Raw genomic sequence first — 15,616 nt, 5'->3', positions numbered from 1 at the left:
TATCTATATAAAGAGTATTGCACCCCTCAGGGGATTTCAGCGGCTAATAGCTTCTCTGACTTGGTATCAGAGCTTGATCCCATCTCCTTCACCATGACTTCTTCCGATCTCGCTTCCAACGCCGCCGACGTCCTGGTCTCCTCCCCAAGCGCCTCCATCATGACCACTACTTCTTCTTCTTTCGCCAACGCCATTACTTGTAGGCTAACCCGCACCAATTTCCTCCTATGGAAGGCCCAAGTAGTCCCTATCCTCTGCGGCATCCAGCTCTGTGGCAATCTCGATGGCACCACTCCCATGCCGCCAGCCACGGTGACCAAAGGTATTGGCGATGCCGCCAGGTAGGTGGAAAATCCTGCCCACGTCAATTGGATCATCCAAGATCAGGCGATCTTGGGTGGCCTCCTGCCCTCCATGACTGAGGACGTGCTGCCTCAACTCCTGCCCACCGACACCTCTGCTGAAGTGTGGACGACGCTCCACACAATGTTCTTCGCCCAACATCATCGGAACGCCATCCAAATTCGCACCCAGCTTTCCACAACGAAGAAGCTCGACATGAGCACGTCTGAATACTTCCAGAAGATGACGACCCTTGTCGACACCATGGCAAACATCGAGCAGCCCATGTCTGATGAAGAAGTGATCGGCTACATCCTCGCCGGCCTTGGTGCGGGCCACGGTGATCTCGTCAGTGCCATTACTGTCCTGTGCTATCAGCGAGCAGTGACTCTCTCGGAGCTATACTCCTACGTGCTTGCGCATGAAGCTCAAGCTGCCATGACGGGTGGCGTGGTGGAATTTTCTTCATCTGCCAACAATGCCATGCACTAGAACTCCTCCAATGCCCCACGTCGCAACAACAACAACAACAACTTCGGCAACAATCGTGGCGGCTAACGCGGTGGCGGTGGTAGTGGCCGGGGCGGACGTGGGCACGGCCGTGGTAGGAACAATGGTCCTCGCTGCCAAGTGTGCGGCATCTATGACCATATAGCCCTGAACTATCGTAACAGATTCAACCATGCGTACCAGCCGGAGGAGTAGCACGGCATCAACAGTGCCACGACTGGAGGAGGCTACAATGTTGACACGAACCGGTATACTGACACCGGTGCAACAGATCACTTGACGAGTGATCTTGATCGGCTAACCATTCAGGAACGCTACCACGGCAAGGATCAGGTTCAAGTGGCCAACGGAGCAAGTTTGCACATTTCACATATTGGCCATTCTATAATTCCCGACTTAGATCGTTCTCTTGCTCTTAAAAATATTCTTCATGTCCCTAACATAAATAAACATCTTCTTTCTGCACACAAACTTGTTTCTGATAATAATGTTTTCATTGAATTTCATGACGATGATTTCTTTATTAAGGACAAGGCTACGAAGAAAACGCTTCTACTCGGTAGAAGCAAAGGGGGTCTCTACCCAGTGCCGTTTGGTTGCTCAACATCCACCACTCCTCATCATGCTTCATCCGGTGTCAAGGTGCCATCCTCTCTGTGGCATCAACGTTTTGGGCATCCTACTTCGTCCATTGCTAGGTCTATCTTGAAATCCAATAATTTAGATTGTTCCTTTGAACAAGAGTCCTCAGTTTGTGATGCATGCCAACGTGCAAAGAGTCATCGACTTCCTTATAATAATTCTGTTCGTGTCACCACCTCTCCTCTTGAACTTATCCACTTCGATGTGTGGGGACCTGCTCAAGCTTCTGTTTGAGGTTTCAAGTACTATGTGTTAGGTTTTTATTTGTTGACAATTGTGTACAAAATATTCTAAGTGTATTTTTTACATGTATATGAGCTTTACATAAGTCTAGAATATCTCTGGTTTGAAAAATTGCAAGATTATTGGAGAAAAGCCGTTGAGTTCACACCGTATTCACAAACGCGTTCGAACGCGAAATCTGTGTTCACACAGACAGAGAGCTGCGTTCACAAATGCGTTCGAACGCGGGTACTGCGTTCACACAGACAGAGAGCCGCGTTCACAAACGCGTTCGAACGCGGGTACTGCGTTCACACAGATCGAGAGCTGCGTTCACAAACGCGTTCGAATGCAACCTAAAGAATTCAAGCTGTCGCGTTCAAACGCACTCGAGCTCGTTCGAACGCACCCGTGCCGCGTTCAAACGCACCTATGAAGTTTGCAATTTATTGGATTTTCGTGAGTACAGATAAGACTTGGATTTGGCTCTATCTTGGAGATCATATATAAGGATTGTGATGCCCTATCTCTAGGATGGTTGAAGAAGCATTATTGAAGGAGACTTCTTGAGGCTACATCGGTTCTTCAACGAACAAGGGTCTACTCATCTATAAGAATTTAATCTTTCATCTTAAGGGCTATCTAGACGAAAGATCAATCTCGAGGGCTACTGAGATTGGACTTCAATCACAAGAAGCAGTGAATCGTGGGTTCTAGCGATCAAGACCGAGAGGAACAAAGTCGTTTGGATCGACGGATTGTTTTGTGAGTTAGTCTTGTAACTGCTACTATCATAATGATTGGTTTTGATCCGAGTTTTGATCCGTGGTTTTTTCCCGTTTTGCGTTCTTCCACGTTAAAATCTTGGCATTCATCTCTACTTTCATTTTAAATATTTCTTCCGACTTTTACTTAAGCGAACGAACAATATCATTGCCTAAAGGTTAGATACATATGTGTGTCTAGGGGTTTTTTCAATTGGTATCAGAGAAGGTTCTCTCACCCTTTGAGAGAGATCAGATAGACATGGATTTTCATAGAGATGGACCATCATCTATTAGACCTCCTATTTTAGATTGATCAAATTATGGATATTGGAAAACTAGGATGAGAGCTTATTTGAAGTCTATAGATGAGCAAGTATGGATGGCCATTGTGAACGGTTGGAGTTCACCAATGTACATAGTGAATGATGAGTTTATTGAGAAATCGATTGAGTCATGGGATAAGACAGATTATGAAAAAGTTGGCTGGAATAGCAAAGCAATAAATATAATTTTTAGTTGTGTTTCCTCGAAAGAATTTAGAAGAATTTCTACTTGTGAAATAGCAAAAGAAGCCTGGACGATCTTAGAAACAACTCATGAAGGAACTAAAACTGTAAAACTTTCAAAACTTCAAAGGTTGACTATTAGTTTTGAAACCCTACGTATGGAGGAGAATGAGACATTTGATGAGTTTTATGCAAAGCTGAGTGATATAGTCAACTCCAGTTTCAACCTAAGAGAGAAAATTCATGAAAACAGAATTATTCTTAGGATCCTTAGGTCTCTTCCAGAAAGGTTTCATGCGAAAGTTACAGTTATTGAGGAAAGTAAGGACATCAACTCTATGAAAGTTGAACAATTGGTAGGAAATCTACAAACATTTGAGTCCAGTCTTTCAAAACCGAGGAAATCCAAAGGGATGGCTCTATCCACTATTGAACAAAATTTAGAGGAGTCTGATGATGAAGGTGATTTAGATGTTGAGATGTTGGCAATGTTTGTCAAAAAGTTCAATAAATTCTTTCGGAAGCCAAACAAGTTGAATGCAGAAAAATTTGAAAAAAGCAAAGCCTTTGTGAAAAAGAAGAATACTGTGAGTTCGAATACAGGTGGTAGCAACAACAATGTCAAATAGAAAAATAAGAATTCTGAGAATAAAGTTCAATGTTTTGAATGTTCTGGTTTTGGACACATCGCACAAGAATGCCCTAATCGTCTTAAGAGGAAGGGCAAAGCTATGAAAGTTAATTGGGATGACTCAAATGAATCTAATGATGATTCTGAAAAGGACGAAGAAAACTTTGTAGCTTTTACCTCTTCTCTACTTAATACTGACTCTATTGTTGATACTGATAGTACAGATGATCAGGATATGTTACCTGCTGAGGAAGATGAATCTGAAATCCGAAAGGCATATAATGACTTATACCTAGAGTCGTTTAAACTCAAGAAAAGTAATCTTAGACTACTTCAACGACTCAAGGTAATTGAACCAGAAAGAATTCAATTTGAGGAGAAGTACAAATTTTTGCAAAAACCTAGAATTGCTTTCATTTATGGGATGAAAACAAAGGTCATATGGGTCAAGAAAAGTGATTTGAAATGTTATGTTGTGCATACTGTCTTGAAAGCCTTAAATTCTGATTTATGGTATTTAGATAGTGGCTGTTCAAGACATATGTCGGGTGATAAGTCTTTATTTTCTAATCTCGAAAAACATGAAGGGGGAGTTATGACATTCGGAGATGGTAATTCATCCAAGATAATAGGTAAAGGAAAGGTAAGTACTCCAGGGATTCCTAGTCTCGAAAATATTTTTTATGTTAAGGGCTTGAAAGCAAATCTATTAAGCATCAGTCAATTTTGTGATGAAGATTATGAGGTAAAATTCTCCAAAAATGATTGTACTATTCTAGATCATGATGATAATGTTATATGCAATGGATCTAGAACATCTGATAATTGCTATGTTGTTCGAACTACACAAAAATTAAAATATAATAGTGCTTCTTTTGACATTGTAGATCTTTGGCATCAACATCTTGAACATGTGAATCACAAGGAATTATTTAATCTGTCCAAACAAGAAGTGGTAAGAGGAATACCTAAGATGAAAGAAATATCGAAAGGAGTGTGCGATTCATGTCAAATTGGAAAACAAATTAGGATCTCACACAATAAGGTAAATGCAGCTACCACTGACCGTGTGCTTACAATTAGTCCACATGGACTTAATGGGTCCAACAAAATCGGAAAGTCTTAGAGGTAAACACTATATATTCTTAATGGTCGATGATTACTCCAGATTTACCTGGGTTGCCTTTTTACGTGAGAAGTCTGAAACCTTTGAAATTTTTAAAACATTATGCTTGAAATTACAGAATGAAAATTCTACTACCCTAGTTAGGATTCGTTCTAATCACGGATTGTTTTGTGAGTCAGTCTTTTACTTTGAATTTTTTTTAGGTTTCAGATTTGTCGAGAGTTTTATTTTGTTTATAAAAAAGAAATTGATGCACTTCTAGATTCAAAAATATATTCTTGACATATAAGTATGATTTTTTACTTGATTATGAGTTATTATAGTCAATTTTGTCATCTTGAAGTATATTGTATCAATTTTGATTTTGTCACTCCCTCGACTTCTATAATAATGAAACCAAATTTAATGCACTCATAACGTATGTGTATTCTTGAGTGAGCATGATATCATGGATTATTTTTTTAAATAGCTCACTATTAACTTTGATTTGCACAGTTTGATCATATGCTTAGTCATCAAAAATTTGTTCATAAAAGATCAATGAAAAGGGCTACAATGAGTTAGTGTTAAAGCCGTCTTGTTTAGAGTCCAGTTTGACTCAGTGTATTATTTGCAAATTAAAAAAAATGACATATGTGAATTTCTTCTTTCACATTGTTTGATTTGTACTACAAGAAAAGTGCTATCTACTCATGTGTGAAAGCTATCATTGCACTTATATGTTTTAGTAAAAAAAAATTACAGGAAAAATTCCTGTCATGTTATGAAGAATAAGTCGAAAAGTGCAAAATTTTCTATACTAAGTCGGGTTGACTACTGTGTTGCATCATTGGTTAAATAGGAAAGTTTGTTTAAGAAGATAGGTTCATGTTATATATGCTCAACTTGCATATACTTATTGTTATGATTAATCAAGATTAATTTAATTTTGAGTGATGCATTAGAATTGATTATAATATGCTCTTGATGATTTGATTGATCTTGTATAACTTATTTCATTTGATTATCATATTCTATGTCTTGAATCTATTTTGAATTTTTTAGAAGTGCATCTCCAAAATGATTTATTGTGTTTTTTTACTGATTTAAAAAAAATGGCGTTCGAACTCAAGATTTTTGAGTTCGAACTTAGCGCGTTCGAACGCTCAGACTAGTGCGTTCGAACGCACTCGGGGGTTCTTTAAATATTGCGTCCGAACCCAAGGGTTTTCATCTTCCATTTTCCAAACCCTAAAAAACCCTTCATTTTCCCCCTCTCAAATCTTCAAGATCTTGCTCTTTTTCATCAAAATTTTCATTTCAAATCTTTTTTGAGGGAGGTTCTCCTCCGGATCTAGCGTCTTTCGGCCGAATCTTTGAGTTTTTCTTCACTTTTGCGAGGTATGATCATCCATCATTTTCCTATTTTTTATTCAATAAAGTTGCTTGATCTTGATTGATTTTGTGCGTTTTCACATTTTGATCACGTTAATGTTAAAACCTTGATGTTTCTTGTGAGATTGAACGTGATATCTTAGCGTTTTCAAGTGAAAGATGGATTTCATTTAGGGCCTTCATGGTTTCTAAACTTTTTTGGAATTCTTGCTACTTTTTTGTTTGCTTTGGGCATGTATTGAATCTTACAACTTGTTTCTTTCTCAAAAATGCCTAAATAAGCGGCAGTGACTAAGAAACCAAGGCCGCCTTCGTCACCGTCTTCAGCTCCAAAATTTTCTTCATCAACGGCTGCAGGGCGCTACAAACATAATTTTGGCACCCGTCCTGTTATCTATGAAAGACCCGTGGTTGTTTCCGATTTTTCTTCTTTGGGGATAGAATAGATATTTACTGAGCGAGGATGGTTATCGGTGTGTCGGATGAGCGGGACTGCTTATGTGGAAGTTGTTCGGGAATTTTTTAGTAATGCCACGGTTTTAGATCGCTGTATACGTTCTACTGTTCGTGGTGTATCTGTATACTTGGACTCAGATGTTATTCACGCTAAACTTAGTCTTCCTGATGGTGAGTTCCAGTATCCAACGTCTGCTCCACTTCCTGATGTCAATGAGTATGCTGGTACTGTACTAATCAAAGGGGAACGTTGGAAGGGAAACATGATGCCGCATGCGAAGCTGACATTAGTGGCTCGCATACTTCACCTGTTTTGTCTGTACAATGTCAACCCTAAGACTCGACATTCCAGTATTAGTCTGGATCTTGCATTCCTTCTTCATGCGATGTTATCTGGAGTCTCTATTGATTTGGCTGCCGTGATCTATGATTCGATTCTCACAGCTGCACAGAAAGAAGCACCTCGTGAGGGGTTACCGTTTGGCATCTTTATTACAAATTTGTGCACTCAGAGTGGGGTGCATGTGGATGTTTCGGAACCTTCCCTTACTTCGCAAAAACCATTGGATCAGATTACTCTTAAGCGGAGTCAAGCTCACGACCAGTCGTCTCCTCTCAAGCCGTCTTCTTCCATCGCTGGTCGTTCATCGCACCTCGACAGTTCTAATGATAGCTCTGATGATGACTCATCTCACACTGAGAGGGAGTTACCACAGTACTCTGACCGTTTCGATCAGCTTAGTACTCAAGTGTAGGATCTCCATTCGGTAGTGAATGATTTACGAGCTGAGCAAGCTCATCAGGGGACTATACTTGACTCTGTGTTGACGATTCTTCATCGTCAGTTTCCTCCGAGTTCCTATTCTTTGGCATTTGTGTCAGAAAGGGGGAAAATGTTTAGGTGTCTAGGTGTCTAGGTATGTAGGAGGAGTATGGGCATAGGGGGAGTTTATTAGAGTCGGAGTTTATGAGAGTCTTTAGAGTCTTTATAACTTTGTTTATAACTTTGCTTGAAGTAACTATGAACTTTGTCTGTGAATTTTGTCTACTTAAGTACTTTTGAATTTATGCTCCATTGATAACTTGTGTTTGGATTGTTTATTCATTTCAAGTTATTTTCACTTGATCTTGGATTGGTATATGTTTATTTGCAGGGCTTGATGTGCAAAATATTCTAGACCTGTTGATTGCTCAGTTTGAAGTCTTTGTAATATCTTGTAACCTAGGTGTTTTGTCACAAATTACCAAAATGGGAGATTGTTAGGTTTTTATTTGTTGGCAATTGTGTACAAAATATTCTAAGTGTATTTTTTACATGTATATGAGTTTTACACAAGTCTAGAATATCTTTGGTTTGAAAAATTGCAAGATTATTGGAAAAAAGCCGCTAAGTTCACACCGCATTCACAAACGCGTTCGAACGCGAAATCTGCGTTCACAAAGACAGAGAGCCGCGTTCACAAACGCGTTCGAACATAGGTACCGCGTTCACACAGACAGAGAGCCGTGTTCACAAACGCATTCGAACGCAGGTACTGCGTTCACACAGATAGAGAGTCGTGTTCACAAACGCATTCGAACGCGGGTACTGCGTTCACACAGATAGAGAGCCGCATTCATAAATGCGTTCCAACGCGGGTACTGCGTTCACAAACGCGTTCGAACGCAACCTAAAGAATTCAAGCTGTCGCGTTCAAACGCACTCGAGCTCGTTCGAACGCACTTGAGATTAAGTCATGCCGTTCGAATGCACCCGTGCTGCGTTCAAACGCACCTATGAAGTTTGCAATTTATTGGATTTTCATGAGTACAGATAAGACTTGGATTTGGCTCTATCTTGGAGATCATATATAAGGATTGTGATGCCCTATCTCTAGGGTGGTTGAAGAAGTATTATTGAAGGAGACTTTTTGAGGTTACATCGGTTCTTCAACGAACAAGGGTCTACTCATCTACAAGAATTTAATCTTTCATCTTAAGGGCTATCTAGACGAAAGATCAATCTCGAGGGCTACTGAGATTGGACTTCAATCACAAGAAGCAGTGAATCGTGGGTTCTAGCGATCAAGATTGAGAGGAACAAAGTCGTTTGGATCGACGGATTGTTTTGTGAGTCAGTCTTGTAACTGCTACTATCATAGTGATTGATTTTGATCCGAGTTTGGATCCGTGGTTTTTTCCCGTTTTGGGTTTCTCCACGTTAAAATCTTGGCATTCATCTCTACTTTCATTTTAAATATTTCTTCCGACTTTTACTTAAGCAAACAAACAATATCATTGCCTAAAGGTTAGATACATACGTGTGTCTAGGGGTTTTTTTACTATGTAAGTTTCTTGGATGATTATAGTCGTTACACTTGGATTTATCTCATTAAGCATAAATCGGATATTGAGCAAATCTTTCATATTTTCCAAAATCATGTTGAGCGCCTCTTGAATTCCAAAATTTGCACTGTTCAATCCGATTAGGGAGGGGAGTACCACCGTCTCCATAAGTATTTCTAGCGTTGTGGTATTTCTCACCGTGTGTCATGCCCCCATACCTCATAGCAAAACGATATAGCCGAAAGGAAGCACCGACACATTGTTGAAACCGGCCTTGCTTTATTAGCGCATTCCTCCCTTCCTCTTAGATTTTGGGATGAAGCCTTTTTTACCACATGCTACTTAATTAATCGTATGCCAGGCCGTACCATCAATAATTCTACCCCTATTACACGTCTTCTCAACATTACGCTAGATTATACCTTTCTTCGCACTTTCGGTTGTGAATGTTGGCCTAGCCTTCGGAAATATAATTCTCATAAGTTGCAATTTCGTTCCAAACTGTGTGTCTTCTTGGGGTATAGTTCCATGCATAAGGGATATAAGTGACAAAAGCACTAGCCGGGTGTATATCTTGCGAGATGTTGTCTTTGATGAATCCCTTTTCCCTTTTTCTACTCCTTCTCGGTCGACCATCCCTTCTTCTGATGATGTTTGTTTTCCTTAGTCTGAACCGACAACTATGAATGATCATATGCGAAATTATGACTTATCGCTCTTATTGTCTAACACGTCTGATGCAGCTGCAGTAGCACCGCGTCCCATGCCTCCGATAGATGATCAATGCGTCTGCATGATCGACGTCCCGGGTGCAAGCAACCCTGGGCCTGCTACCTCGACTCTTGGCCCAGGAAATCCTCCGCAGCAGCAGCCGCTCAGTGCGGTGACCTCAGCACCCGCTCCTGGGTCGGATTCGGCCCAAGTTCCTACTGTGCCCGAGCCTGATGCACATTCGTTGGGTCACACAACAGGCGACGCCAATATCGAGCTTGCACCAGATGCTGCTCCCGCTAATGCTCCACCCGTGCATCAGAAGATTACTCGCCTCCGTGCTAACAAGATCTTCTCCAAGAAATTCACAGATGGCACTATTCGGTACACTCCAAATCACCGTGCTTTCTTTGCTGAGCCTACATCTCATCGGCTTGCTCTTTCAGATCCAGCTTGGCGCTCCGCTATGGAGGATGAGTTTGCTGCTCTTCAGAAGAATTGTACCTGGACACTTGTACCACGTCCACCGGGCATTAATGTTGTTGGTAGTAAGTGGGTATTCAAGCTTAAACAACGTCCGGATGGTTCCATTGATAAACATAAGGCGCGTCTAGTTGCTCGAGGGTTTACACAACAGTATGGTGTCGATTATCAGGATACTTTCAGCCCTGTTGTTAAGCCAGCCACTGTTCGTTTGATCCTTGCTTTGGCTGTCTCCAAGGGATGGCATCTTCGCCAAATTGATGTGAGTAATGCCTTTCTTCATGGTTTTCTGGATGAGGATGTTTATATGCAGCAGCCACCAGGTTTTGAAGATTCTCAGCATCCATCCTATGTGTGCAAACTATAGAAAGCGCTTTATGGTCTGAAACAGTCGCCTTGCGCTTGGTTTTCTCGTCTCAATGACCGTTTGCATCAGCTTGGGTTTCAATCCTCCAAGGCAGATACTTCCCTTTTTTTGTTTCGCCATAGGGGCATCACCATCTATATGCTTGTATACGTAGACGACATTGTTATTGCTGGTTCTTCCCAGAAGGTTGTTGATCATTTGCTGTGCACCCTGTCTTCCTCTTTTCCGATCAAAGATCTTGGTCGGTTGCACTATTTTCTGGGGATTGAAGTCGCCTACAATTCAGGGGGAATCACCTTGATGCAGCACAAGTATGCCTCCGACCTTCTTCACCGAGCTCACATGGAGAACTGTAAGAGCGTCTCAACCCCCATGTCTGTTACGGACAAACTTGCGCACGACTGTGGTACAACTCTTGGTGATGATGATGTTTTTAATTATCGAAGTATAGTTGGGGGATTGCAATATCTTACATTAACAAGGCCAGACATTTCTTTTGCTGTAAATAAGGTCTGTCAATATCTTTCCAAACCCACTGATGTGCATTGGGAGGCAGTCAAGCGTATCTTAAGATATATCAAGGGCACAACTGCTACGGGACTCAGCATTCGACGTTCCAGCTCCACCCTCCTGAGTGTGTTCACAGACGCAGATTGGGCTGGTTGTGTAGATGACCGCAAGTCTATGGGAGGCTTTGTAGTATTCTTAGGCCCTAACTTGATCTCATGGAGTTCTCGCAAACAACCCACAGTGTCTCGGTCTAGCACTGAAGCTGAATATAAGGCCTTGGCGAATGGCACAGCTGAAGCAACGTGGGTACAATCTTTGCTAAAAGAATTGGGCATATGCCAGCCGTGACCTCCAGTCTTATGGTGCGATAACCTTGGAGCTACCTATCTAACAGCCAATCCGGTTTTTCATGCATGAACAAAGCATATAGAGGTGGATTTCCACTTCGTTAGGGAGAAGGTTGCATTGGGTGCACTTGATGTCCACTTTGTATCATCTAATGACCAGGTAGCAGATGGTTTCACCAAACCGGCTACGCGCTACATGCTTGATCGTCTACGACGCAATTGAACCTTGTTACGGTTAAGATTGAGGGGGAATGTAAATGTAGTAGATAGCAATCTATTAGGCATGGGAATTATAAATATAGTAGATAGCGATCTATGCATAGCATAATTGTCGGGATTGGTTCTATATATAGATAAAAGATCTGATTGTATAGAATTCTGATTGTATAGGATCATGAAAATATTTTCTGCATTATCTATATAAAGAGTATTGCACCCGTAGGGTATTTCAGCGGCTAATAGCTTCTCTGACTCTTTGTTAATTCTTCATAATTGGCAATAAAAACTGGGAAGGAGTTCCTTACACGGAACGTCAGGGTGCGAAGTAGAAGCTATATGAGTAAAGCAGAGAGTCCTACTCTCTGTCTCTCTCTCTCTCTAAATATAGATTATATATCCTTCACCTAAAACAGAGAGACTAAAATTGATCACCATGGAGCAAAAATCAAAGGTATCGATCTTAGTAGTTCCATTCCCAGCCCAAGGCCACCTCAACCAACTCCTCCATTTCTCCCTCCTCCTCTCCTCCCGTGGCCTCCCCGTCCATTACGCCGCTACTCCCACCCATGTGCTCCAAGCCAAGTCTCGCGTCCAAGGTTGGAATCCTTCCTCTCTCCACTCCATCCACTTCGTCTCACGTCCAAGGTTGGAATCCTTCCTCTCTCCACTCCATCCATTTCCACTCCCTCCCTATCCCTCCATTTCCCAATCCAGCACCAGACCACAACTCCACCATCAAATTTCCATCACATCTCCTTCCCGCGTATGAAGCATTCGTCAACATCAGAGGTCCACTTTCCTCTCTTTTACAAACTCTTTCCTCTACTTCGACTCGACTCGTAATAGTCCATGACCCACTTTCTTCGTTTGCTGGCAAAGAAGCTGAGTCATTTCCAAATGCCGAGTCGTACACTTACCAGTGCATCGCCTCCTTGTACCGACTCACTTTTCCGCAAGTAAGCGAGTCCACTGCGAATCTTCTACGAGCCCAAGACTTGGTTCTCCCTACCCAAGATGGCTGCATCACTGAGGAGGTCTTGGACTTTGTGAATCGCCAATTACCTTTCAAGAATAAAACAGAGTCCGGTATCATTATAAACAACTGCAGGAATCTGGAAGGCGAATTCCTCGAATTGCGACGCCAAGAGCTGGATTATATAGGCAAGAAGATATTCGCGATCGGCCCGATAAATCCAGTCGTGATACCAGGAGGTGGTCATAGACACGAGTGCTTGGACTGGCTCGACAAGCAACCGGATGGGTCCGTTCTCTATCTCTCCTTCGGAAGCACAACGACCCTCTCGGAGGACCAGGTCGAGCAGTTGGCGATCGGAATATTTCAAAGCCGACAGCGATTTATCTGGGTTTTGAGAAGCGCGGATAGAGGCAATATATTCGCGGAGGAGGCAAAGGAGACGGGTTATAAGTTGCCTGCTGGCTTCGATAAGGAAGTGGAAGGGAGAGGAATAGTTATTCGAGATTGGGCTCTACAGTTGGATATCTTAGCTCACAAATCCACTGGCTTATTCATGAGTCACTGTGGGTGGAATTCTTGCTTGGAGAGTCTTAGCATGGGAGTGCCAATTGCTGCATGGCCAATGCATTCAGACCAGCCTGTGAATTCATTGCTTGTGACCAAGTATCTGAAGGTTGGTGTCATGGTTAGAGAGTGGGATAGAAGAGAGGAAATAGTTGCGGCAAAGGATATAGAGGAAGCCATTAATAAGGTCTTGGTTTATGAGGAAGGGAAGGAGATTAAGCAAAGAGCTAAGGATTTAGGTGAAGCTGTGAGGGGAGAAGTAATGGATGGTGGGTCTTCTCGTGCTGAGTTGGATTTATTTATTGATCATATTACAAGGTGATAAGAATTGTACGGATGATTGCGATAGTATTAGGGGGTGAAAACGGATCGGATACGACTCGGATAGTGCTCAACCCATATCCGGATTCATATGTTTTATCCGGATACGGATTCGGATACGGATATTTGACGGATAGCAAAAATTAAAACCATATACTAAGAAAACGGATACGGATAGTTTTCGGATACGGATCGGATAGCTTTCGGATACGGATCGGATAGTGTTCGGATAAATTTTCAGATCTTCAACAGATACGTATCAAATTTTAAACAAATTAATATGAACTTACTACGAATATCAATCAAGTCTAAAACCATTCAAATACAATTTGAACAAAACTTAAAGTATTTGAGAACTGATTCATTGGCAAAAAGATAGTAACGATGCAAAAAAGAAAAAACAAAAGAAATAATAGACTTTACACAAACATAATGTGCATAAACTAATAATCTAAACCTTGATAAAAAAATTACAACAACAACAATAATGAGATTCTAACTTTGTCAACCATAAAAGCAAATAAAATATTTTTACACAAGTTCATATTATCAACCATAAAAGCAAATATAACATCGTTGCACAAGTTCACATTGTTAACCATAAAATCAAATATAATATTTTGGTACAACTTCACATTGTCAACCATAAAAGTAAATAAATTATCCTAACACAAGTTCACATTATCAACCACAAAAGCAAGTAAAATATCCATCAAAATAAAGTTTAGAGTTGACACAAGTTTACATGAACTTTAACAAATAAAATTAACCAAGTTTAAAAAGTATCAACATCCCAAAGTTAGAGGAATAAAACATCAAAACATCCAACCATTCAAACAATCCTCCTCTTCAAGTGCATCTGCAAAATAAATGAAACTAAATTAACCAACTTAAAAGTAATATAAAGAAACTAGATTAATCAACTTAAAATATAAAGTGAAAAATACTTACAATATAATTACTCCCCCTTTAAATCAACATCTTCAGATTGTTCAACATCCTGAATAATTGATGCTATTTGTCCTAATAAAAAAAAAGTATATGAACATTAGTAAACAATACTATTTTATAAAATACTATCGAATATTATAATCATTACCTTTTCTTGTAGATCTTATCCAATTTTGAGTGCATACTAAGGCTTCCACTGATTCGGGATCCAACTTGCTATGATAAGCATCAACTACTCGGCCACCTGTACTAAATGCAGATTCAGATGCAACTGTGGCGACTAGAATTGCTAATACATCACGGGCAACTCGTGATAATATATGATACTTTCCACTACCTTCTGTCTTCCACCAAGATAATAAATCAAATTTACTATCATTACGTTGCCATAAAAGTGAGGCATCCTCAATATATTGATCCAAATCTGTCTTAATAGATTGTTGTTGACATTCCTCACTTAAAAATTGCTCTAAATCTTCATCAACATCAAGATCAACTCTACTACTCTGCAACACTTGGCTATTATTTATATTCACATCCGAATCAAACAAAGAAGAAAATTTGGATTCATATTCATTATACAAATTCCTTATGACTTCACGAACTTCCTCAAGTTCCTTAACACCACCAAGAGAATAAATTTTAGGAAAGTAATACACCATAAGTTTCATCTTATACCGAGGATCTAAAAATGAAGCCACTGTTAGTATAAGATTGCATTGCTTCCAATATTTATTAAATTTGTCTTGCATTGATGTTGCCATAAAAAGAACAAGTTCATCAAAACTTTTGCACCATATTTAATTTACAACTGAATAACACAAAATTCTTTCAAAAATAAGTTAGCTATCGGATACGAAGTTCCTAAAAGCAATTCAGTAATCGTATGGAATGTTTTCAAATATTTGCATAACAGTGCTGCTTTCTCCCATTGCTCATTTGTTGGACATGCAGCAAATTTAATTGGATCAGCACAATAAAGTCTCTTAAATGCATTGCTATAATATATAGCATCTTTAAGCATCAAATATGTAGAATTCCATCTTGTAGATACATCAATTGAAAGAGACTTATTGGTATCTAAATTGCATTCTCTTACTCTTTTGAGAAACTCCTCCCATTGCAAAGGTGAATTTTTGAGAATTATAATAATATAACGAATATTCTCCACTGCATCTTTTATTTTCTTCAAACCATCTTGCACAACTAAATTAATAATATGTGTGGCAAATCTAACATGAAAAAATATGTTATCACAAACAAGAG

General features: G+C 40.2%; 1 protein-coding gene across 1 annotated transcript; it reads left to right on the top strand.

Annotated features, from left to right (window-relative positions):
- The first annotated feature begins 11,798 nt into the window (after positions 1 to 11,798).
- On the top strand, positions 11,799 to 13,408 carry LOC140761230 (cis-zeatin O-glucosyltransferase 1-like). Its single transcript, XM_073098484.1, has 2 exons — positions 11,799 to 12,134; positions 12,184 to 13,408. Exons 1-2 carry the CDS (start codon positions 11,972 to 11,974, stop codon positions 13,398 to 13,400), a joined length of 1,380 nt encoding a protein of 459 aa, XP_072954585.1. The 5' UTR covers positions 11,799 to 11,971; the 3' UTR covers positions 13,401 to 13,408.
- Positions 13,409 to 15,616: the final 2,208 nt, after the last annotated feature.

The sequence above is a fragment of the Typha angustifolia genome, chromosome 6 (assembly GCF_048772165.1).
Source record: "Typha angustifolia cultivar Huaian chromosome 6, ASM4877216v1, whole genome shotgun sequence".
Taxonomy (NCBI): domain Eukaryota; kingdom Viridiplantae; phylum Streptophyta; class Magnoliopsida; order Poales; family Typhaceae; genus Typha; species Typha angustifolia.
The sequence above is the reverse complement of the archived record's forward strand: the minus strand, read 5'-3'. Positions and strand labels throughout refer to the sequence as shown.

Coding starts and splice junctions, on each gene's coding strand:
- LOC140761230 (XM_073098484.1), top strand. CDS start 11,972: ATGGAGCAAAAATCAAAGGTATCGATCTTAGTAGTTCCATTCCCAGCC. Junction 12,135..12,183: donor AGCCAAGTCTCGCGTCCAAG/GTTGGAATCCTT, acceptor CTCACGTCCAAG/GTTGGAATCCTTCCTCTCTC.